At 39.8% G+C, this 25,943-nt stretch overlaps 1 protein-coding gene across 12 annotated transcripts in view; it reads left to right on the forward strand.

Annotated features, from left to right (window-relative positions):
- HUWE1 (HECT, UBA and WWE domain containing E3 ubiquitin protein ligase 1) overlaps window positions 1-25,943 on the forward strand; it is a 152,398-nt gene that overhangs the window by 93,344 nt on the left and 33,111 nt on the right. For 11 of the 12 annotated variants that reach the window (XM_023202498.3, XM_023202503.3, XM_023202502.1 and 8 more), the window contains 18 exons: window positions 27-264; window positions 1,002-1,232; window positions 2,815-2,937; window positions 3,436-3,531; window positions 4,111-4,380; window positions 5,384-5,536; window positions 6,999-7,126; window positions 7,337-7,418; window positions 9,043-9,219; window positions 9,882-10,041; window positions 10,311-10,672; window positions 13,165-13,360; window positions 14,620-14,787; window positions 15,913-16,058; window positions 16,495-16,561; window positions 17,745-17,959; window positions 22,128-22,339; window positions 23,033-23,215. In XM_023202498.3, the coding sequence (XP_023058266.1) occupies window positions 27-264; window positions 1,002-1,232; window positions 2,815-2,937; window positions 3,436-3,531; window positions 4,111-4,380; window positions 5,384-5,536; window positions 6,999-7,126; window positions 7,337-7,418; window positions 9,043-9,219; window positions 9,882-10,041; window positions 10,311-10,672; window positions 13,165-13,360; window positions 14,620-14,787; window positions 15,913-16,058; window positions 16,495-16,561; window positions 17,745-17,959; window positions 22,128-22,339; window positions 23,033-23,215 (3,207 nt within the window). The remainder of the gene's footprint in view (window positions 1-26; window positions 265-1,001; window positions 1,233-2,814; window positions 2,938-3,435; window positions 3,532-4,110; window positions 4,381-5,383; window positions 5,537-6,998; window positions 7,127-7,336; window positions 7,419-9,042; window positions 9,220-9,881; window positions 10,042-10,310; window positions 10,673-13,164; window positions 13,361-14,619; window positions 14,788-15,912; window positions 16,059-16,494; window positions 16,562-17,744; window positions 17,960-22,127; window positions 22,340-23,032; window positions 23,216-25,943) is intronic. The other variant, XM_023202505.1, reaches the window with a different exon arrangement.

A 25,943-nucleotide genomic window follows, 5' to 3' on the forward strand; every position in this document is an offset into this window, starting at 1 on the left:
GTCTACTTTTCCTTATTTGAATTTAGAACTTTCAACTGGGCTCTGTCCATGGGAGGTAAAGTTCCTGTTTCTGAGGGATTGGAACACTCGGACTTGCCTGATGGCACAGGAGAATTCCTAGATGCCTGGCTTATGCTGGTGGAGAAGATGGTGAATCCCACCACGGTGCTCGAATCTCCACATTCACTGCCTGCCAAATTGCCTGGAGGTGTCCAGAACTTTCCCCAATTCAGTGCACTCCGCTTCCTTGTGGTAACTCAGAAAGTGAGTTTTCGGTATTCTAAAATCAAAAGAAATTTCTCATGCTAAGTAGTTCCCATTCTGTTTTGTCCTGCTTAATGAAATAACATGCTTATTTAAGAACCATTGGATCCAGCTCCCAGATAGGGCTGCCTTATATAACAGAGTATAGACCATTTGAGAATTCTCCGTGATAAACATTTGAACTGTAAATTTCAGATTGGTACTTGCGTTAGGCCGTTCTTGCATTGCTATAAAGAAATACCTGAGACTGGGTAATTTATGAAGAAAAGATATTTAAGTGGCCTACAGTTTCTGCAAGCTTTAGAAGCATGGTGCTAGCATCTGCTGGGCTTCTAGGGAGTTCTCAAGAAGTTCACAGTCATGGCGGAAAGTTCAGTGGGAGCTTGCGCGTCACGTGGTGGAGCCAGGAGGTGGAGAGGGTGCTACACACTTTAACTCACTATCATGAAGACAACACTAAACAATGAGGGATCCACCCCCATGACCCAAACACCTCCAGCATTGGGGATTACAATTCAACATGGGATTTAGGCAGAGCAAATATTGCAAACTATATCACTACTTCAGGTTGAGTAAAATGCCTCTTCTCTGTGCCTCCTTAGAACCTCTTATGTTGGCCAAGGATTTTGTTGTTGGTACTAGTTGTGGAAGGACTGTTCCATAGGTCTTTAACTTAATCTTTCTGAGCTTTGAATTGAGGCAAAATGATTATCACACACTTTTCAAATTACTTATAGGCAGCCTTTACTTGCATCAAAAACCTATGGAACCGGAAACCTCTGAAGGTATATGGTGGACGAATGGCTGAATCCATGCTGGCCATTCTGTGCCACATCCTCCGAGGAGAACCTGTGATTCGAGAGAGACTAAGCAAGGAGAAGGAGGGGTCTCGAGGAGAAGAGGATACAGGGCAAGAGGAAGGTGGCTCCCGCCGAGAACCTCAAGTCAACCAGCAACAACTGCAACAGGTAGGGTGCTGGCCTCATACTCCAGGGTCCAGACTTTGCACCCAGTGGAGTGTGATGCTTATGGATTTTCTAAGCTCACACACCACTAAGTCCCTGATCACATTAACCAGGAGACAGTTTAAATTTGCTCCTTCTCTTAGTATTTACTTTTTTTCTCCTGGGGAAAACTTGGAATATAGTCCTGATGCTCTGCACAGGTAATACTCCTCTCAAGCATGTTGATGAGTATTCTCAGTAGCCTCCTACTGCCTCAGGGGAGGCAAACTGTCCTCAGTTAACTTTCTGGTTAACCTGTAAAGAGAATGAATATTGTGAACCAGATTTATTCTCCAACAAGAGCTTTCTGAAACCTTGGTCACCTACAAAACTTTTGTTTTCACTTGCAAATAAAATGTATAAGGGGCATTTTAAAAGTTGGGAGGCTAGAAAGAGGGGAGGGGAAAGGCACGTAAAGTCCTGCCACTTCCATCTCAAAGAGCATTTTAACGTTTTCTTCCTGGAGTTTGTATGGATGTGTGTTAGCTTTGTGTCTAGAGTCCTGTTCAAATCTGTCTACTATATACACTTGTCCCGTTTTTTAGTACTCTCATTACCAAATTTGGAAAATACAAGACTTTTAAAAGACATTCATAATTTTATCACGCAAGATAGTCATTGTCTCCTTTTTCAGTCAGTTTTGTGCCTAATTTTTACATCATTAACATCAAGCAATATGTATACTTGTATTGCTGTTATCAAGAACTTTTTTTTACTAATTGGTCATTATTTTATTGTTGGATGCTAATTTTCTTACAGTTTGATTTTTTTTTTTTTTTTTTTTTTTGAGGCGGAGTCTCGCTCTGTCGCCCGGACTGAAGTGCAGTGGCCGGATCTCAGCTCACTGCAAGCTCCGCCTCCCGGGTTCACGCCATTCTCCTGCCTCAGCCTCCCGAATAGCTGGGACTACAGGTGCCCGCCACCTCGCCCGGCTAGTTTTTTTTGTATTTTTAGTAGAGGCGGGGTTTCACCGTGTTAGCCAGGATGGTCTCGATCTCCTGACCTCGTGATCCGCCCGTCTCGGCCTCCCAAAGTGCTGGGATTACAGGCTTGAGCCACCGTGCCCGGCCCAGTTTGATGTTTTAACACTGTGTTGTGTAGTTTCCTTATGTACCAATCCTTACATACATCTCATGATTATTGCCTGGTAGTAGAATAACTAGGTTAGTTTTTCAGGCACTTGGTCTGTTACCAGTTTGTTTTCCAGAAAATTGGGACCAATTTATACTTCTTTGTATGAGTCTCATTCTTTTAATTATAATAATTCTGTTAATCATAATAACCATGCATCCCCCCCTCCTAACTTTTTTAGAGGATGAAATTGAGAATCTTCTTGGCTCCTTACCCAATGTGTAGCTTAGAATATTATAGAAGTACCAAACAGAAAGGATTGTTCATTTTAGCTAATTGCCCTAGCTCATAAATGCTCTCAGCTCAGGTGAAGTTAGAAAAAAGTTATTTCCATCTTGAAAAGGTTCCTTCCTTTTAAAAATGTATTTGGATTTCTCTTATTATGTGATTCTGAGCCCTTGCATTCTTTATGTAGCTCATGGACATGGGCTTCACAAGGGAACATGCCATGGAGGCACTGTTGAACACCAGCACCATGGAGCAGGCCACAGAGTACCTTCTAACCCACCCCCCTCCAATCATGGGAGGAGTTGTTCGGGTAAGTTGGCTCAGGAGCAGTGATTTTCCAGGATATTGGTTTGACTGCTGAAGTCCTTTTTCCCCTTATTCTGTCATTGGTCTTCCTTTCTATAAACTGCTTCTCATTTTCAGACATGTCCATGCCAGTATTTTCTCTTCATAATAACAGAAGTTTTCTATCCCCTAGCAGTACAAATTACTATACTTTGTTTTCAGAAGAATCCCCAGTCACAAAACAATAGAAGAGGCACACTTTTCTAAGATGTAGAATAGATGGTCACATTGAAGCCCCCTTTCTGTACTTAATTTTACATGTGATTTTCCTCATCTGTTCTTGTTTGTAGTAACCACATAAGCCTGATTGGTTTTGACTTATACAAGAGCAGCATTTTGAGCCCCTTCCTCTCTCTTTAGCTTGAGCACAAGATGTCTGATTCCCTATGAGTTGCGGTGGTTTCGTTGGGTTTCTTTGTTTTGAATGTGTCTCCTCACTGGCTATTCTCTTAATACTCTGTAGGATCTCAGCATGTCTGAAGAGGACCAGATGATGAGAGCAATTGCTATGTCTCTGGGACAGGATATTCCAATGGATCAAAGGGCAGAGTCACCTGAGGTAACTATAGGACACTGCATCCTAAAGGGCATGACATATGAATCTTAGTATTCTGTGAACATTCTGCTGTAATTGCAAAGTAATGATAGAATTCAAATCTAAGGGAAGACCTGAGAAGAGTGCTAATCCCAGCTTTGCCATCTGTCATTGAGCTACCTTGTATTGACCTGAAACTTTAAGGGAGACAGATGAAGCATTAATCTTTATTGTCAAATAAGAGACCCAAAGTGTACTCAGTAGTGCCATTAGGCCGATCTTGGCTGTATATTCCTAGGTGACAGTTACTTTAATTTTCCCTGCTGGCAGAGATTATAGAACAGTGTCTAGAAATGATTTTGCAGGAGGTAGTATAGAATGCTAGAAATGACTTGACAGTGGAAGTTGTTTGAAGCGTCCCTCCCTTCTACCTTCCCTGTCTTGCCTTAAACTTTGTGGCTGCCACACCCTGGATGAAAGTATCAGCTGCTTGAGGAGAAGGTTGAGGGTATTCATATGGTAGAGCAAATACATTCTCAGAGTCTCTCTTATCTTTCCTCCTTCTCTCCCGTGTACTATTCACACTTCCTTCCCTGCTTCCAGGAAGTTGCTTGCCGGAAGGAGGAAGAGGAACGGAAAGCTCGGGAAAAGCAGGAAGAGGAAGAGGCTAAATGTCTAGAGAAGTTCCAGGATGCTGACCCGTTGGAACAAGATGAGCTCCACACTTTCACAGATACTATGTTGCCAGGCTGCTTCCACCTTCTTGATGAGCTGCCAGACACAGTATACCGTGTGTGTGACCTGATCATGACAGCAATAAAACGTAATGGAGCAGATTATCGTGACATGATTCTGAAGCAAGTAGTCAATCAGGTGAGCTCTCAAGGGGTCAGAAGAGGGGAGTATGTGAAGTGGTTTGTCTGCCTGTGTCAAAACCTGATTTCTGAAAAATCAGCATATTTTCATTCTACCTGATAGGGGTATATTCTCTATTTGGATTATTTCGATCTGGTAATCCTGAAACAGTGTATTAACTACATCACACACACAAAAATGTCTTTAGAAGGGAAAAACAAAGCTCTCCTTTTCTACTTTTCTCTTAAGATGTCCAAAATGTGCCTCACCCTTGAGTCAAGTTCGTCCCCTGGACTAATACTGAATAAATGTTTTTTCCTATGTAACAGTGACTTGAACAACTGAGTCCCCATCCTGATGAATACTTGTGACCTGTTATTTGTCCTCTTTTTCTTTTCTCTCATTATGAAATTACTATATGCTAATTATAGAAGTGGGATAAGAAAGAAATTACCTTAAATCCCCACACCCAGATAGCCAGTTAACATTTCTGTTGTATTTAAGTTGTTGGAACCTTGTTTTATATAATGGTTCATTCTAGAAACAGGGAAAGAAATAAAGGAAAACTTTTTTCTGAGCTTTGTAAAATAGAACTTTAATGCATGAGAACGTAAGTAAAGGAAAACTGGATAAAACTTTCTTTCACAGAAAGTTTTAGTGTCTATTTTTTAACAGTAATTCTGAGAGATAATGAAAGATTACTGATGGAAGTGTAAGTTGATAGAACCTTTTTGGGGTTGACTGTATGCACCAGGAAGTTTTAAAATATCATTTCCTTTAACTTAGATTTTAGGCTTCTTATAGTTTAGCCTAATAAAGTAATTGTTTAGTGGTGATCCTGTGGTAGCATACATCTTTTGATATAGATTCTAAATCCCTATGGTAAATATGTTAGATTTACCTACCTTTCTTCAGTGGATGTGTTGGAGGCGGAGGGAGTATTTTAAAAGATTGAGAATATTTTCAGAAACCTCATCTTGCTCTGAGGTTCCGTGACTTAAACCTTTCTTTGTTCTTCTAGGTGTGGGAAGCTGCTGATGTATTGATCAAAGCTGCTCTTCCCCTGACAACAAGTGACACAAAAACCGTGTCAGAGTGGATAAGTCAGATGGCCACACTGCCCCAGGCCTCCAATTTGGCTACTAGAATCTTGCTTTTAACGCTACTTTTTGAGGTAAGTTTTAGATCTTTGGGGCCCTGTAATTCATTTATGAAAGAATTACCAAACACTTACCATATATGAGGAATTGAAGATGATAAAGAGAAGAATAAGGCATGAGTCCTGCATTTCATGAGCCCAGTTTCTGATAGGCTAAAATGCACATGATTACGTATAAAAATACAGCATTCTGTTTTAGAGTGATGTCAACAGTTTTATCTGGATTTAGGAAAGTCGTATGCATCACTTTGGATTTATGTGAGAAGGGCTTCTGAGAACAAGCATTAATTGAATTGAGTCAGAATTATGAGGTGGTACTTTAAAAGAAAAGTATTTAAATTACTAAAAGAGCTTGGTCATAGAATATTTTTGCTCTGAGGAAACTTAACTGGCAGCCACATAGTAGAGTAGGGTATGCAAATTGAATGTGGTCAATATTGAGGTAATAGGCATTAGATGGAATCAGATTCCTCTCTCTTTTCCTTGCCCATTTAGTCAGCAGATTATTTGAGGCAAGAGAGTGGTTTGGACAAGACCTGATCCAACCAACATAGGAACTAGAAGGCAACTGACTTTGGTCAAATGACTTCAACTGTGGCTCACTATTTTTAAAACCTGAACTTAATGAAGTGAACCCTTTACATACTCAGGAGATAAGTCCAATATAAGAGTCAAACTGTGTAACAGCTGTCTTGGGGGTTTCCTTTATCATGGAAGTGATAACTCTTACTGTAGCACTTTGTAAAGAGATACTTGTGGGAAAGGTTTCAGAGTACTAAAGAGAGAATCATTTATGGACCCCCATCTAAAACAAATCACAAGTAACAGTCTTGTATTTTCTTTTAGTATTTTTTCCTGTTCATTTAAATAATTGGGATAAGACTGTATAGAAAGTTTTATATTCTTTTTGTTTTATTATGACTATTTTCCTATTTGCTATACACATTACTCCATCTTTTGAATGTTCTCTAATTCATTTAAATAATTACCTATCCTTGGACATTTACTTCCAGTGAGTTCCTGTTAAAAGTAACACTTTAGTGTAGCCGCAGTAAGACGAACCATTAACTGCGTTTAATTATTCCATTTTCCTTGAAAGATTATAAAATTTCTCTGTAAATCTAAAGCTTTACAACTTCAAAACCGTTAGACTGCACAGCCTAGGTGACAAACCGTTTCCATATTAAGCATATACTAATATGCCAGGCACTGGGTACTTTATATTAATATATATATAAAACCTCAATCATCACAATTATTCTGAAGGTAAAAATTATTTCCTCTGACCCATGAGGAAACCAAAGCCTAGAAAATTTAACACATCTTAGATTACACAACTGGTAGATGCTAAGGGGTAAAATTTGAATTCAACCAATTCTATTATTATTTACCCTTATGTTCCACTATCCCATGCTAATCTTTGATACTGAGTAGAAATTGGTATCTGGTTGTTTTGGTTTTCCCTTTGATCTATCAGGAGTTGAAGCTACCTTGTGCTTGGGTGGTTGAATCGAGTGGCATCCTTAATGTCCTAATCAAACTCTTGGAAGTGGTTCAGCCCTGCCTCCAGGCAGCCAAGGAGCAGAAGGAAGTCCAGACCCCAAAGTGAGTGACCCTATATCTATCCTAGTTTCATTTCTATTTCCCTGGGACTTGGGCCTGAATCAGGCACTCTTCTGGGGCATGTATGGGGCAAATTTGTGGTACTTCTGTAGTTTTAAAATTGTAAAGGAAGCACCTAATGAAATTAAGATATATTTTCCCAATTCGTGCAGGTTTCTTGCTTGCCCAAAACAGATCATTTTTCTTTTTTAGGTGGATCACACCAGTGTTGCTCCTGATTGATTTCTATGAAAAGACAGCCATCTCCTCAAAAAGGAGAGCCCAGATGACTAAGGTGTGTAATGTAGTATGTGTGATTGCAGGACGGTTTAGCTTCCTGAGGCAAGAGTAGACCAGAAGAGAATATGAGAGAGTAGTGAAGAATGTAGAAGTCTCTGACCAATGTATAAATCTCTTTAGGGATTTTCCTAGCTAGGTTTCTCTTCTGAATAATTTACTGTGGAAGTAAATTTTGAAGAAGCGTGCTATCTCCAGAGGAGGAGTGGCTTTTCTGTTATGTAAAGGACTGAGTATACAGCAATCCTTCCAAAAAGCAAACACTCCTTAGATCAAGATTATTGTGCCACATCATCTCACTACGTCCTTGGGAACAGGATTTTTGTTTCAGTACATCTCAGGTGAACATTCCCCTTTTAGGGAAAATCAGTGGAAACAAAAGGAAAGTAGAAGATGGCAAGATAAGGGACTGTAGATAGTTTTTTTGTCTAGGAAAAGTACCTTAGTCTGTTTTGCTGTTGCTATAACAATACCACGAACTAATTTATAAACTATAGGCTGGGCACTGTAGGCTCACGCCTGTAATCCCAGCACTTTGGGAGGCTGAGACAGGTGGATTACCTGAGTTCAGGAGTTGAAGACCAGCTTGGGCAACACATGGTGAAACCCCATCTCTCCAAAAAATACAAAAATTAGCCAGGCGTAGTGGCGCGCACCTATGGTCCCAGCTACTCAGGAGGCTGAGGTGGGGCTAGAGCCCAGGAGGCAGAGGTTGTAGTGAACCAAGCCAAGATTGCTTCACTGCACTCCAGTCTAGGTGACAGAGCCAGACCCTGTCTCCAAAAAAAAAAAAAAGGTATTTAGTATAAACTGTACAAGTTTATTGGGCTCATAGTTCTAGAGGCTGATCTAAGGGACCACATCTGGTGACAGCCTTAGTGCTGCATCCTTCTGTTGCGGAAGATGGAAGAGGAAGAGGTGTCCAAACTTTCTTTTATTTTATTTTATTTTATTTTTTTTGAGACAGAGTTTCACTCTTTTTGCCCAGGCTGGAGTGCAATGGCGCGATCTCAGCTCACCACAACCTCTGCCTCCCGGGTTCAAGTGATTCTCCTGCCTCAGCCTCCCGAGTAGCTGGGATTACAGGCGTGCGCCACCACCCCAGCTACTTTTGTATTTTTAGTAGAGACGGGGTTTCTCCATGTTGGTCAGGCTGGTCTTGAACTCCCGACCTCAGGCGATCCACCTGCCTCGGCCTCCCAAAGTGCTGGGATTACAGGCGTGAGCCACCGCGCCCGGCCCAAACTGGCTTTTATAACCAACCCAGTCACAATAACTAACCCAGTCCCTGGATAATGACATTAATTCATTCGTGAGGGACAGAGTCCCCATGATGTAATTATCTTTTATTAGGCCCCACCTCCCAACACTGTTAAATTAGGGATTAAGTTTTCATCATCTGAACTTTAGAAGACACGATTTTAAACGTGTAGCGGACAGACTAAGGAATGTGAGAGTAAATGCATATGAAAGTTTTTCTCTTGGTTTTTAAAATTTATTAATTGTCCAGTGTATTTCTTTTTCCTGGTTGAGTTTTAGCAGTGAACACTGATGAAGTTACTATTTTTTCTAATAATCAACCTTGAAAGAAATACAAAGAAACTTTGTACTTTTATATTCAGTACCTGCAATCCAACAGCAACAACTGGCGCTGGTTTGATGATCGCTCTGGGCGTTGGTGTAGTTACAGTGCAAGCAACAATAGCACTATTGATTCTGCCTGGAAATCTGGAGAGACAAGTGTGCGATTCACTGCAGGCCGAAGAAGATACACTGTCCAGTTCACTACAATGGTGCAGGTACATGCTCACTCACCAAGCTTGTCTAACCCGTGGACCACAGGCCACATGTGGCTCCGGATGGCTTTGAATGCAGCCCAACACCACACATTGAGGTTTTTTTTTGTTGTTCTTTTTAGCTTATCAAATATCGTTAGTGTAGTTTTTATGTGTGGCCCAAGACAATTCTTCTTCCAGTGTGGTCCAGGGAAGCCAAAAGATTGGACACCCCTACTGTAAACTTTATCAAAAAGAGGGGTGTTTTGGTTTTCTTCTTTATGAACCAGCATTCCTAACGTGTTATGAGGAGGAGAGTTACCATTACCTAATTAAGTATAGATTTCAGAAAATCGAGTCTTCCTAAGGTCATTGATTAGACCTTGGGTCTGTGGCAATTTGATACTATCCCTCTTAGAAATGATTTTAAGTGTTTAGTCAAGGGCTAGGGAGTGGTTAAGGATGGTATTTGCTCTGTTGGAAGGTTTACAATTCATTATAAGGCCTTGTGTATGCCACTTGCCTTCTGGGGACTTTCAGGTTTTTTCTCTGTAAATGATAAAGGTGAAATAAATTGCCAGAGTTCCTTCTGTTGTAGCATTTTATCTGGGAGATGTCCCTCCCCTTCCCCACCTTTATAATTCCTTTTTGGTAGAGGTTTTTTTAATGTCTGTTTGAATTCCTAGGTTAATGAGGAAACAGGGAACCGACGCCCTGTGATGCTGACTCTCCTCAGGGTACCTCGGCTGAATAAAAATTCAAAAAACAGCAATGGACAGGAACTAGAGAAGACGCTGGAAGAAAGCAAAGAAATGGATATCAAACGTAAAGAAAATAAAGGCAATGGTATGTACCAAGAGTGTTTTACCTAAAGCTAATGTGCCTTTGTGGCTTAAGGTCTGGCCAGTTTCATTGCGAGTTATTTTCATCTGCTTGATTAACAGATTAAAGATATATAGGCCTCCCTTATGCTTTTTCATCTGGTCTTAAAATTGGTATTTGGCATGCTTCTCTTAATAGGACCCACGTGCTTGGCCAGTTACTTAGGAGGGAGGCGTGGAAGGAAATAAACGTCAAGTTAAACTGTCTCAAACTGTTATTTTCCCATTTCATAGATAATACCCCTTTGGCCCTAGAGGGTACAAACACTGAAAAGGAGACAAGCCTGGAGGAAACAAAAATCGGGGAGATCCTGATCCAGGGCTTGACAGAAGATATGGTGACTGTTTTAATCCGGGCCTGTGTGAGCATGCTGGGAGTCCCTGTGGACCCAGATACTTTGCATGCCACCCTTCGTCTCTGCCTGAGGCTCACCCGGGACCACAAATATGCCATGATGTTTGCAGAACTGAAGAGTACCCGCATGATCTTGAATTTGACCCAGAGCTCAGGCTTCAATGGGTTTACTCCCCTGGTCACCCTTCTCTTAAGACACATCATTGAGGACCCCTGTACCCTTCGTCATACCATGGAAAAGGTGAGTGTGTTTTGTATCAGATTCTCGTTTAGCTTTACATCATACCTTTGTTCTCCTTGGTCTGAGAACAAATAGACTTCTGGTTCTTCTTACATATCTATAGCTGGATATGTATACTCTATACTCCGCCCAACAGAATTTTCCAGCTCTGTGCTTGGGAGGGATGATCCTATTGCTAGAAAGTCCTCTCCAGCAATCTGGGTTTCTTTTTTTTTTTTTAATCTAGGTTTCATTAACCAAGCCAAAAACTGTTAGTACAGAACTGGGATACCTTCCCCTAAGTTCATACCTTCAAAATCATTCCTTTGTAGGAGTACCTCTCAGGTGTTCAGCCAAGATCATATTCTCAAAACAGTGTATTTTGGAATATAAAAGTATAGTTAAAGCTTTTTGAATGTTTGTAATCTGCCAGGTACTGTGATAGACACTTAACAAATACCCATTGTGCAGATCAGAAAACAGGTTATTATATTTTGGGAAACTTACAAAGCAGTGGAAGAAATAGGAACATAATTATAAAAAATAAAAACATTTGTAAAGTTTAGACAACAGGCTGGGCGTGGTAGCTCACACCTCTAATCCCAGCACTTTGGGAGGCCGAGGCAAGTAGATCACCTGAGGTCAGAAGTTCAAGACCACCTGGGTGTGGTGGCACGGCCTGTGATCCCAGCTACTTGGGAGGCGGAGGTTGCAGTGAGTCGAGATGGCACCACTGCTCCCCAGCCTGGGTGACAGAGTGAGACTCCGTCTCAAAAAAAAAAAAAAAGACAACAGTGGAGGGGTGAGGGGCAAATGTCCTACTAGTGAGGCTTTTCCTTCTCAGTACTTCTACAAAATCCTTTCTTCTACTGATTCTTTGTCATCAATAATGACTGTTACTAGACTTTGCTTCCATTTTCCTCTCTTAGGACATTGTTTCCCGCATTTATAAGTAGTGTTGCAATATGCGTTTTTGTGCCTAACTTTGTTCATGTTTAAGATGGTTACTTAGGGATTTTTAGTAATTGGATCAAAAAGTATTACAAGTATTTTTTTAACTTGCTTGCCAGAAAAGTGGTATCAGTTTTTGTATATCTGAGTATACATTTTAGATTCTTCAGACAGTTCTTTACACAGCCTGCTTGATTTCACCTCACATGTGCCAAATCAAGAGAGAGAGCTGTTTAAGGTAGCTTGTACAGTGATCCACAGTCCAGGAGATATAACCCAGCAGGGAAGGAACAACTGTATACAACTCAATTCTGATTTTAGAAACTTGAAATACTTTCTATAAATAAATGTTTAAAAGTTACAAGTTCAAAGTGCTAAGAGAAAGTGTTAAGTCCTCATTGGATGAGGGAAAACTTTTAAAGTTTTAAACTTTAGGTAAATTATAGTTGGGGTGTGGGGAACAAAGGAACATCAGTGACAGTCTTAATGTATCAAGATGGCAAAATGTAAACTCTTGATACTATTCATTACTAGTACGGGTGTGGAAAAGCAGGCATACTCTTAACTTTTGGTAGGAGTGGAAATTGGTGTAGCTACATTGGAGGGCAGATTGATACTCTCGGTTTATCCTTTGACCTAGAAATTCTATGGCTAAGAATTTATCTGATAACTAACATCAAGTATGCCAAGATGCATGTGTAAGAATGTTCACTGTGGAATTGTTTGTAATATCAAGAAACTAGAGGTCTAATGTCCAGCAGTAGAGGATTGGATAAATTATGGCTCATCCTTTATATTGAAATTAAACTTTTCTGTGTCTATTAAATGGAAATTATTTTATAATTACAGCCAGACAGGCAAGATACAGAGGTTATAATACACTAAAGGGCATGATTGATTTGGTTAAAAAAAGAAAAAGGCATTAAGATACCAAAAGATGTTTTTCATTGTGCGCATGTAGTTTGCGAAATTATAGATAATGGAAAATAATACAATTGAGTTATTTTCTTCATGCTTTCATGGATTTTCCATTATTAACAAGCAATTTTATGAGAAGAGCAAAAGCATAGCTATATGTAAGCCGTATGTTATCAAGGCAAACAATATATAAATAGTTCAGTATCTCCAGTGGCTATCATTATCTCAGACTGATGGTTGACTTTGAGACATAAAGAAAATATTTAATTGTGTTCCTGTACACTAAGTGGATTACGGTGTTACATATTTTTGAACCATTCTGATTTAAAATTGTAACAGTTCGGAGAGGCTCGGGAGCTGACACTTTAATGTGGAAGTTATGTGGGATCTATAGTCTTGACACATCTCCCATTTTCTGTAAAGATCACATGCAGTCTGGTCTAATACTTGACAGTTTTGAGACATGCTGCAACTTTTTTATAAGCCAGATTTTTTGAATCAAGAAAGGATGGGACAGTACTTAAAAATGAAATATCATTCTCCCAAAAATCAAAAGCTTTTAGTCTTGGTAATTCTTCCTTGACTGCAGTTGTATTTTTAGAAAGTAGTGTTTAATCGGCGGTGTTTCTTTCTCTCTTTACTAGGTTGTTCGCTCAGCAGCTACAAGTGGAGCTGGTAGCACTACCTCTGGTGTTGTGTCTGGCAGCCTCGGCTCTCGGGAGATCAACTACATCCTTCGTGTCCTTGGGCCAGCCGCATGCCGCAATCCAGACATATTCACAGAAGTGGCCAACTGCTGTATCCGCATCGCCCTTCCTGCCCCTCGAGGCTCAGGAACTGGTAAGTTTCACTTGCTCCTGGCCTTTGAGATTAAGTTTGTGACCTGGTATAAATCCAGAAATTTATCTGTGAGGAGGTCTGTGACTTGAAGAGCCTCCTTAGGCAACTATTAGGACATTTGCTAGCTAGTTGATCATTTGGGTCAATTCAGTAGGTACTTCAGTAGCTTCTCTGGGCCTTGCCCTGTTGTAATCCCTGCCAGAGACACTGAGGACTCATTCATTCTAGTCCTTCCCTTCAAAGAGCTCATTTTAGTGGGGCAGTAGGCTTTACATATAGTTAATGGTTTACAAATCAAGTGATAATTGAGGATTAAATGGATGTACGTCTCGTGTAACACAGTGGGAAATAGACATCATCTGTGTATTCCTGTCAAGAAATGTTTGACCTGTATTTAATTATGAGGAAACAATTAGAAAAATACAAATTGTGGGATGTTCTATATAAGACAACTGGCCTAGACTCTTCAAAAATATTAATGTTATGAAAGAAAAAAATACAAGATCATTTCTTCTAGAGAAAAGTAGTCTAGAGAGATAATCACCGCCAGCCTTGGTTGGGCTGTGGATGCAGATAAAGGAGATTTGGAGAAAACTGAGTGCTATGTATTGGGTAATATAATTGTATCTGTTAAATTTGGGGAGTATTATAATGGTATTGCAGTTTTGTAGAAAAATACCCTTGATCTCCTCTCTGCTGACTTTTTTGGTAATAAAAAAGAAAAAATACATATGTCCTTGATCTTAGGAGCTACATGTAGATGTATTTAGGAGTAGTCACTTGGTAATTCTGGATGAAAAGTATATAGATGTTTATCATATTATACTATTTGAACTTTTCTGTAGGTTTGTTGGATTTGTTTTGTTTTTTAATAAAAAGTTGGGAAGGGGATGAAATTATTTTGGAAGTTCTAGCTATGTGCCTGCCCCTGTGCTGGGCATTTCTCAATTATATCCTCATTTAATCCTCAAAATAAATTTGAAGAGTGAGAAAATTGAGGTTTGTTGAAGTAACAACTGGATTTCAAAACCAGTTTTCTCTAACACAAGCCTTTACTATTTGGTAGTGCTGTATTAAATCCTGTGGAATTTAAGGAAAGTAGAAACCAGGTTTTATAGTAGAGTACTTGAACATTAATTGAAAATGGTCTCCTATCTCAAGCTTGTATATTACACATGCACCCTTCTGAGTCTTTATTAATAACGTAGTTTAGGTACTGGTTCATGATTGACTGGTTTTTCTCTCTCATTTTGGCTTAGCTTCAGATGATGAATTTGAGAATCTTAGAATTAAAGGCCCTAATGCTGTACAGCTGGTGAAGACCACCCCTTTGAAGCCCTCACCTCTGCCTGTCATCCCTGATACTATCAAGGAAGTGATCTATGATATGCTGAATGCTCTGGCTGCATACCATGCTCCAGAGGAAGGTATGTGGCTAGCCTACCTCAGGAGACTGGGCACTAGAGGATATGTTACTTTGCCTGGGTCATTTCAGCCAACTCATGGCTTAGTGAGCACTCTCTATGTGCCCATACTCTGGGGCTCAGATGAATAAGATACCCATTGCATGTCTTTGAAGAAGCTAATAGTCATATAGTATGACATATCAGGGTGATGGTAAATCCTTAGGGTGAGGCGCCTTACCTAGTGAGGGTGCATAGGTAAGAAAATTTGTTTTTGTACGTGATTTCTAAAATGAACCTTTCATGGATGAGGAGATTGCCAGAGTTCTGTTATATGAGAATACACACCATACAGGGGGAAGAGTGAACAAAGATTTAAAAGGACATAATAGCATTCTGTGAGAGGTTGAAAATAAGACACCAGGAAGTCTCTAATGTTTTCATACTCAAGCAAAACCTTTTTATTGTTGTTTTATTGTTTATTGAGCTGGAGACAATATTAGGAGGTGTGTCTGGGCTTCCTAACTGTTGAGACCACCACACCCATCCACCTTTATTCCTAGTTAAGGTGCATCTTATAAGCACTAGGAAAGTCATGATTGAATTGCTTGGAACATAGGGTTTCATTATAGTAAGGTCCTTCTGGATTTTATTCAGGACATACTTATTTAATAGGTCCACAGAATTGCCAAAAATTGATGAATACTGCCTTTAATAAGTAAAAGAAATCTGAGTCTTGACTTTGGTGCTTTTCATCTGTACAGCACCCTGATCCATATAGAATTCCTTGGTTCTCCTACCACCCCAGAATCTTTACCCTATCTTATCACCTCCTCCCCGAAATAGTTTAGCTATATAGCTGTGGCAATCATTTATTGACCTACCACTGCATGAGCAATACTGCCAGATGTGTTCACTTAAGGTTTGTAGTTACAGCTTAGGAAAATGAGACTAAGTTAATTGCCTGTGATCACAAGACTAGTTTTTGTAATATTAGGGTGAGGCACTCTAACATTATCTATAATATCACCATGTAAACAGTCATAGCCACTTGATGTGAAATTGACCAAGACTACTAGATAGGCATTAACATTGTCCAGTTGTAGAAGAGGTTTATTTTGTTTTTGATGGTTGTTACTGTTTTTCTAGCAGATAAATCTGATCCTAAACCTGGGGGTATGACCCAAGAGGTTGGCCAGCTCCTGCAAGACATGGGTGATGATGTATACCAGCAGTACCGGTCACTTACGCGTCAGAGCAGTGACTTTGATACGCAGTCAGGTTTTTCCATTAATGTAAGTCAATTCCAACAGCATATTATCTTTCTTCTCATTTTTTAATGCCTGTGTATTGAAATGTCTCAGTATTTAGGGCTATCCCAGGGGAATTTCAAAAGTATTAATTTTGATGTATTTGTAAATTATCTATTGACTATAAAGACAAAATTGGGGTATCCCTGGAGATTTTATTTTTCCTCTCCTAGTAATCCTAGGAACTGTTTCCTTAATTTTTTTTCTTTTCCTTTTCCTTCCCCACCTCCCCCTGCAGTCTCCCAGACACTGTATTTATAATAGCTTCCCACAGATAATAGTATAAAGGTGTAAGGTGGTTAAAAGGTTGGCCAAAGAGAATCTGTGGCATTCCGAGCCAGTACCCTGGGAAGGAGTTCTGCCATTTGCAGACGGGTGTTTTTGAAATTCATAATAGCTCAGGAGTTTTCTTCTTCTACAGAGTCAGGTCTTTGCTGCAGATGGTGCCTCCACTGAGACTTCCGCATCTGGGACCTCCCAAGGAGAGGGTAATGATTTGCTTTTCTCCCTTCCGTGTTCTTATTCCTTAGGAAAACAACTTGAAAAAACTATGGGTGTCCTGTGCAGGGGGGAGGAGAATACATACTTAATTATTAACGTTTACTTGTCTAAGTGAACTTTCTCAGGTGAGCTCGGTGTTCTGTAAATAAAGAGTCTCTATATGATAAAGTTAATGGAACTATAAGTTAACCAACCTAGTAATGGTTGCTATGGTAACATATTTTAGTTTTAACTTTTTAAATCACCCCACAGTTATTTTGGGGGCTTCTAAAAGCTGACTTACAGAGATTTTGTGCCAGTGATACTATTCTAGCTACATACTTTACGTGGTGGATTCCCACCTTCCAGCAGTGTTAACAGAGCCCGTTGACTACTCACCATGAACTAGAAAAATGTCACGTGGAAGTAAGTCTAATGAGACCTTTAAAGAGCTGCTTCTCCTTATATAGGAAAGGTCTTTGTGATCCACATTAGGAGACATTTTGTTTAAAATCATACTAGTTCCTGGAGATAAATTTAAAAGGCTAATATTAGTGAAATATTGGTTAACTCATTTTACTGGGTTTACTGGCCGTATGGATGATGGTACTGATTCAAGAGAAGCATTGCCCACTATGTGGCAGACTATATTGGACACCAAAATGGATCAGATTTGTTCCCTGTACTTAAAGAACTTTGTCTAGTGACTGAGACTTGCAAGAGTTATAATACAAGATAACTGCCAGAATGAAGGCATACTTGGATAAGGTATGATGGACACGTAAAGTGTCTCACAGTGTGTCTAGATGAGAAAGGAAAGCATTTATGGAGGAGATCAGCATTTGAGCTGAGCTAGATAAAAGTGTGCCAGGCAGACATAAGGGAAGAAAGAAGTAAGGGAGTAAGACATGTTTGAAGAACTGTTAGTAGAGTATTTCTGGAGTATGTAAAAGGAGGGAAATGGAGGGAGATGCACAAATAGTTGGGCAAAGCATCCCTGTTGTACTGTAACCACATACATCTGAGATCTGAGTTATCCTGGTTCTCTGCTCTTCCACTGCAGTGTCACAAGAGCATTCAGTTTGTACAAGTAGCTTAAAGAGGAGGAGAAATAGCATTCTTTCCATCTAAGACTTGATTTTGCCAGTGTTCCAGTGTGGAATTGAACCAGCGTTTGACTTTTCTCAACAGCTTCAACTCCAGAGGAGTCTCGAGATGGGAAGAAAGATAAAGAAGGGGACCGGGCCTCTGAGGAAGGCAAACAGAAAGGCAAGGGCAGCAAACCTTTAATGCCTACCTCCACTATCCTTCGTCTTCTGGCAGAGTTGGTGAGGTCCTATGTTGGTATTGCTACCCTGATTGCCAACTACAGCTACACTGTGGGCCAGTCTGAACTGATCAAAGAGGTAATATTTCCAACTTCTACTTAAGATGTTATGCTGTAGTTCCATCATTTGGGTACCGCCTGTGTCAGACACTGCTGGGAAGCTGTGCATGCTAAGTGCTAACCCAAGTAATGAGTGAGAAGAGGCATCTTAAGACATGCAAGGCCGGGTGCAGTGGCTCACGCCTGTAATCCCAGCACTTTGGGAGGCTGAAGCAGGCGGATCACCTGAGGTCAGGAGTTCGAGACCAGCCTGGCCAACATGGCAAAACCCCGTCTCAAAATACAAAAAAAAATTAGCCGGGCGTGGTGGCGGGCGCCTGTAATTCCAACCATTGGGGAGGCTGAGGTAGGGGAATCACTTGAACCCAGGAGGCGCAGAGATTGCAGTGAGCCAAGATTGCACCATCGCACTCCTGTCTGGGTGACAAGAGTGAAACTCTGTGGCAAAAGAAACTTGAAAGAGCTAGGCCTTTTTTCATCAGGTTCACTGAGAGAGTTAATGAGATTTGTTCTATTGAAAGTCCCTTGTTCTGCATTGTGGAGATTGAAGAGGGAAGACTGGAGTCAGAGAGACCAGTTAGGAATCTGATTGAGTAATCTAGTTAATGTATGATCTTGGTGAAGTTGGAGGAAAACGGGTGAGTTGAAGAAACATTTTTAAGGTACAAATGGACAAGAAATGGGTTTGGAAGATGAAGAAGGAAAGACTCAAGGATGTTTCTTGATTTGTGGGGTTTTTTTTTTTATTGCTTTTATGGGTTGGCATCTAACAAGAAAATAGAAGGGGAGGGGAAGGTTTGAAGAGAAGATGTGGAGTTTTGAGAGGTATCTGTGGGGCATCTAAGTGAAAGTGTCTAAAGGACAGTTGAATAAACCTTATAAATAAGAATGTAGGTGTTTATCTTCCAGATGTACTCACATGTGCAAAGACACCAGATGTGGTAGCAGTATTGGTAATAAAAATATAGGAAAAGCCTAAATGTTCATTAGTAGAGCTGTGGAAAAGAATGAAGTGTCCTGATGCGGGATTATCCTCAGGTTAGATTTTTTTAAGTTGAGTGGGCCACTTTGAGAAACTATATCATGTTCCCACATATGTAAAACGGGTGCCCAGATATTTTTTCCCATAAGGGTGCCTTGTTTTGTGGATCACATTGTAATTTTATGGTTAGTAAGTGGCAAAAGGGTCTGAGAGTGAGTAGGGGCACTAATGTTGCAGTCTTTGAAAGCAACTGCCATTTTTAAAGCTATTCTTACTTTAATCCAAGTTTAATATACATAGAAAAATACACAAATCTTTAAAATAGTCTATTTTTCCTAGGAAACCACTAGCCAAGTTAAATAAAGCATTACAAGCTCCCCAGAAGCTGCCCTCCTTGTTCTTTAGTGCATCTCCTCCCAACCATTTCACCTTCACTCAAGATAACCATTATCTTGAGTTCTAGTGCCATAACTTGGTTTTGTAGTTCATATAAATGGAATCACATAGAATGTACTCTTTTTTTTTTTTTTTGCCTGGATTCTTTTGCTTAACATACTCGCAAGATTCATTTTGCATGCAGGTGAAGTTTATTTTCATCTGTATAAAATTCCACTGTGGAATGTACCATGTACCAAAACAAATACATCTTTTACGCATTCTACTGCTAATAAATATTTGGGTAATTTTCCCTTTGGAGTTATCACAAATAGTGCTGCTATGAGCATTCTTATGAATATGTCTAAGTTGGTGAACTACCCAATTTCTGTTGGGTAGTATATGCTTAAGAGTAAGAATTGCTGACCTCTAGATTATGATAGTTGTTCTGCTAATGCCAAAAGTTTTCCGGAGTTGCCAGGTCAGTTTATATTATTACCAGCAGCATATGGGAGATCAACAGTTGGTGTTTTTTCATTTTACCAATTTTAATGGGTTTGTAGTGGTATTGTATTATAGTTAAAATTTGCATTTCCCTGTTGACCATTTTTTTCATGTCTTTATTGGCCATTTGTTTATTCTCTTTTGGAAAATGTTCAACTCTTTTATTCTATTTTCCTATTGAGTTTTTAAATGTATTCTGGACATAAGTCCTACAAATACATAAATAGGCTTCTTTTTTTTTTTTTTTTTTTTTTTGAAACAGAGTCTCGCTCTGTGGCCCAGGCTGGACTGCAGTGGCGTGATCTTGGCTCACTGCATGCTCTGCCTCCCGAGTTCATGCCATTCTTCTGCCTCAGCCTCCCAAGTATCTGGGACTACAGGCACGCACCACTGCGCCTGGCTAATTTTTTGTATTTTTAGTCGAGACGGGGTTTCACCGTGTTAGCCAGGGTGGTCTTGATCTCCTGACCTCATGATCCGCCCGCCACTGCCTCCCAAAGTGCTGGGATTACAGGCGTGAGACACCACGCCCAGCCAGGCTTCCTTTTTTTAAGAGAGTCTCACTTTGTCTCCCAGGCTAGAATGCAGTGGTACAATCATAGCTCACTGCAACGTTGAATTCCTAGGCTCAAGTGATCCTCCCACCTTAGCCTCTCAAGTAGCTGGGACCTATAGGTACATGCTACCTCGCCCAGCTAATTTTATTTTTTGAGATCTTGCTATATTGCACAGGCTGGTCTCAAACTTCTGGCCTCAAGTCATCCTCCCGCCTCAGCCTCCCAAAGTGCTAGGATTACAGGCATGAGCCATCACACCTAGCCAGGCTTTATTCCGAAGCTTTAACTCATTTATGCCAGTTGTATTCATAATGTATAACAGCATTACCTGTGGATTAAGACATTTAATTACAAATTTATTAAGTATATGCCTAATATGTGTCCAGTGACCTACTAGTACTGGGTACTGGTAAGTGCTTTATAAATACTATTGTTAATCCTCACCTCCACACTGCAAGGTTGTTGATACTGATCTCTTTAATAGAGGAGAGTAACTTGCCTGGGACCATACTACAGAGTAGCAGAGCTAAAATTGGAAGCTAGGGCTGTGATTCCAAAGCTAAGTCCTTTCTATGTGGTTATTCAGAAAACAGTTTTAACTTTATATGTATTCACCACTGGGAAATTAATGGTTATTTCTAATTGTTTTGTTTTAACAAGGTCACTTTATTCAGTTTCCCAGACTCGAATTATTCAATGCATTTTCTTTATTGAGGTAAAAGTTATATTACATTTTCTTTATTGAGGTAAAAGTTACAAATCAAACATTTTAAAGTGTACTATTGAGTGGCATTTAGTACATTCACAGTGTTGTGCAACTGTTACCTATCTAGTTCCAAAATATTCATTGTATTTTCATCCAAAATTTGCTTGAATGACAACAGAATTTGTTTCTAAGATACGGAATTGTCTAGGCAGGAATTATAGTTAGAGAAAAAAGAAGAGTCTGACTTAATTTCCTTCCTCTATTGAGCCTCTTTTGTTATTTTAAATAACCTTGCATTAAATATTTTTGCATATTAGTTTCTGTGACTTTGCTGTCTCTTGCTCAGCTCTTACCAGCTTCTGTTGTAGCACAGGGTCCTGGGCACATTGTGTCAGTAAATAATTTCAATTTAATTGAGCACTGAAGGGTTTATACCACTTAATTAGGAATCAAGGTTTGAGTCCTCAGCCCTTGACTAAATTCTTTTGTGCAAGCCACTTTTTTAGGGGGCTTCAGATTACTGCTTATCAGATGAGAAAATATTTACCTATTTATAGATTTGCTGTAAGTAGTTCTATTAAATAACACATGTAAAAGTATTTTAAGATAGGTGCAATAGCACATACATGTAGTCTCAGCTACTTGGGAGGCTCAGGTGTGAGAACAAACTCCCAGGAGTTTGAGGCTGTGGTGTGCGATGATCATGCCTGTGAATAGCCACTATACTCTGGCCTGGGCAATTCAGCGAGACCTCATCTCCTTAAAAACATTTTAATAAAAATAAAGTTTTTTAAAAATGGTTTTAAAAATACATGACATCTACATAACAGTGTATAAGCTGTGTAGTGGGAAATGGGTGGCGTTTGGAAGTTTTCTAAAATCCGGGTTTACTCCTTACTTGCTTGTATCTTTGAGCCTTGGCTTCTTCATCTATAAAGTGGACATAATAATCACTCATTGGGTGACTTAAGGAAATACTATGTGTGTGTGTATCTTTGGTCCTGTGCAAATGATATGGCATAATTGTGCTTGTAAGTAAATGTCATGATTCATGACTTTTCAGGACTGCAGTGTGCTGGCTTTTGTTCTGGACCACCTGCTCCCACATACCCAGAATGCAGAAGACAAGGACACCCCTGCCCTGGCCCGCCTGTTCCTCGCAAGCCTGGCTGCAGCAGGGAGTGGCACAGATGCCCAGGTGGCCCTAGTGAATGAAGTAAAAGCAGCCCTGGGACGGGCACTGGCTATGGCTGAGAGTACAGAGAAGCATGCTAGGTAAGATTCGTACCTGATCCAGGGCTAATAGCCAAGAACATCCCCTTACTCTTTTCTTAGTCCATGGGTGGTTTTGCATTTGGACAAAACTTCTTGTCATACTGGCATCATACACTCTCTGGTCCACTCAAATAGTTCTGGTGCTTGAAAATACCCAGAGCACTGATTACCATTAGAGTAAGTGGGTAAGCATAGAGAAAATAAAGGGAAATGTTAAGTGTATTTTTAGGGTCTTCAGGGAAGTTGAGCAGGTTATTTGATCTTATATTTTAAATTTTATTTAAAATGGGGGCTGAGCGCGGTGGCTCACGTCTGTAATCCCAGCACTTTGGGAGGCCGAGGCTGGTGGATTGCTTGAGCCCAGGAATAGGAGTTGAAGACCAGCCTGGGCAACATGGCGAAACCCCATCTCTACAAAAAATTAGCTGGGCATAGTAGCACCTGCCCGTAGTCCCAGCTACTTGGGAGGCTGAGGTGGAAGTGTCACTTTAGCCCAGGAGTCGGAGGTTGCAGTGAGCCAAGATTTCGCCACTGTACTCCACCCTGGGCTACAGAGTGAGACCCTGTCTAAAAAAGAGAATGAATGCTGTCACCTAGGGAGTGTACAGGAGGGTTATCTGAGGCTATTTTGTAAAGACTTGGCCTGAGAAATGGCTGTATTCGTATGATAGAGATGTCAAACTTCTCTCCCAGGCTTCAGGCAGTAATGTGTATCATCAGTACTATCATGGAGTCCTGCCCCTCCACCTCCAGCTTCTACAGCAGTGCCACAGCGAAGACCCAGCACAATGGCATGAACAACATCATTCGGCTCTTCCTGAAGAAGGGACTGGTTAATGACCTGGCTAGAGTACCTCACAGCTTAGACTTGTCCAGGTAAAATCATGCCCCAGCCCCAGGCCTTCCTTCTCTTCAGCCTCACTATGTGAAGGATGTGGAGGTAGCTGGTGTGGTGCGAAAACTTTGGGTACAAGTGGGAGACCCGACTCTTTCTTATTGTGGCTTTTAGCACTTGTCTTTCTTAAAGCCTTGATTCTTACTTGCTATAAACTCGAGAGTTGAACTATTAGAGTGATTTTTTTTTTTTCAAGCTTTCCCCATTTTAATGAAAAATAACCACTTATTAGATTATATGTGTATTATAAGAAATACAGATGAGTAAAAATAAGAAGTATTCCTACCACCCAGATACCATAATGACGTTATTGGTTTTATTATTCAGTGTTTTTCTTTGCATGCATAAATAATGTATTTTTTACTAAAATGATATTATATGATACATGCTATTGTGTTGGGGGAAATTTGGGGCATTTTCGTTTTTATTTTCAGTTACCGATCACTTCTTTGCTATGAAAATAAATTTCATCCTACCTAATGCCCAAATCCATAATTAAGCATTTTTCTCCAAACCAGAATCCAATTAAGGACTTGTTTTACATCTGGCTATGTCTTCTGAATCTCTCTTATTCTAATACAAATTTTTTTAAAAATTATTTCGATCTTTATTTTGTTTTTGTTTTTCATGATTCCAGCTTGTTGAAGCGATCATGTTTTTGCCTTCTAAATTTGGTGCAGTTGCTTCCTTGCAGTGTAGTTTAACTTGATCCTTTACTTCCTGTTATTTTCTGTAAACTTCTAGTTAGATCTAGAGGCTTTAGAGGCTTATTGAAGCAGTTTAAACATTTTGGGCTGAAATGTGTAGCCTAGGTGATGTATAGCTCATATTGTATCATGGGAGACATATCTCCCATGGTAATTGCACTTTTTCTTCTTAATAGAAAGTCATCTCTGTTGTTATTTTGGCACTTTACAGATGTCTGCACTATCAATCATATACCTAAATAATAGCCTTAACATCAGTTGATAATTTTTGCCTTGGTCAATTATTTGAGGCTTATGAATAACAGCTTACTAATTTCTCATTTCGAATACATTATTAACTGGCATTTTTCTGTGTTAGCCCCAAAGGGAATGTCTGGTTGTGCTAAAATACAAGCTCTATTAGGCAGTATAAAAACTTAATTTCTTCATTTTTTTCTATTTACATTTGAGATTCAAATGTAGGTTTTTTTCTGGCTTTCTATTTTTTAAGTCATATTATGGACTCACCTTTTCATTGTTTTTTGTTTTGTTTTGTTTTGTTTTTAAACTGGTGATTGAATTTATTTGGATCACTGCAGTCACTTTTTCATGCTCAAATTATTATATCTTTGATGTATGTGACCCCTTCAAGATGACTTAATTGTCCTATTGCTACAAACCTATCAATTTTTTGAAACATTTATAAATCTCAAACTCACAGTACTGTAATGAACACCATGTGTCTACCTAGATTAACCCCTGCTGAACATTTTGCTTTATTTCTTCCCTTTCTGTCCTTTCAGGAGCTGAATCATTTGAAATTAGTTGCAAACAGTGTAAAACTTTATCTGAGTACTTGATCATCTGTCTCCTAAGAACAGACATTCCCTTATATGGCTACAGTTCCATTGTCATATCCAAGAAATTTACCAATAATATAATAATACTAAATTTATATAATTTTATATTGACATACTCCCAGTTATTTCAATTATGTCTTTCTACTCTGGGGGAGAGTGTTTTGATCCAGGCTTCAGTGAGTTATCACATGTTGCATTTGGTTGTCACATTTTTCTTTTCTTTTTTATGACATTTTCCTGTTTTGATGAATCCAGGCTTGATGTCTTATAGAATATCTCACAGTCTACATTGGTGTAATTGCTCCCTTAATGGTTAGGGTCAGGTTAAACATTTTTGGCAAAAATACTACATGGGTGATATTTGCCCTTCTCACATCACTTCAGGAGACAGGTAAATACTACTTGGTCCCATTACTTGTGATGCCTAATTTGATCACAGCTGAGGCTGGTGGATCACTTGAACCTAGGAGTTCGAGGCCAACCTGGGCAACATAGTGGGACCCTGTCTCTGCAAAAAATACAATAATTAGCTGGTCGTGTACGTCTGTAGTCCCAGCTACTTGGGAGGCTAAGGTGGGAGGGTGGTTTCTGTTAGATTTCCACTTTGTAATGAATAATTCCATTACTATCATTATTCTTTTTGAAACTCACTGGGCCTGTGGTAATGATCCCATTAATTTTTTCTCCCCATTTTTGTTGTTGTTTTTCCTCTTAATAGAAACGGTGTCACTATGTTGCTCAGGCTAGGCTCAAGCAATCCTCCCATCTCAGCCTCCCACAGTGCTGGGATTGCAGGTGTGAGCCATCACACCCAGCTATCCCATTAATTTTTGAAAGCTTCTTGGCACAATATACCTTCCTTGCCCTATTCCTGGGATCACTTGTTCTGATGAGTCTTGGTTACTTTTAGTGTGATATGGTATCAGAGACTGCTATCTTGGTACTAGTGGGTACACACACACACACATATATACATACATAGGCTCACACATAAATGCACACATAAAGCAGATAAAAGCAGAGCTGCTCTTGTTTTAGTGGGCACCTAGTTGGTCTCACACACCTTATTACACTTAGAAATCACACCACACCTTCAACTGCAGCCCGTTGTACTTTTATTGAACTCTAGGAAGCCCTACAGAGTGTAATTTGAAATTCACAGA

Source organism: Piliocolobus tephrosceles, chromosome 12 (genome assembly GCF_002776525.5).
Source record: "Piliocolobus tephrosceles isolate RC106 chromosome 12, ASM277652v3, whole genome shotgun sequence".
In the NCBI taxonomy this organism is placed as follows: Eukaryota; Metazoa; Chordata; class Mammalia; order Primates; family Cercopithecidae; genus Piliocolobus; species Piliocolobus tephrosceles.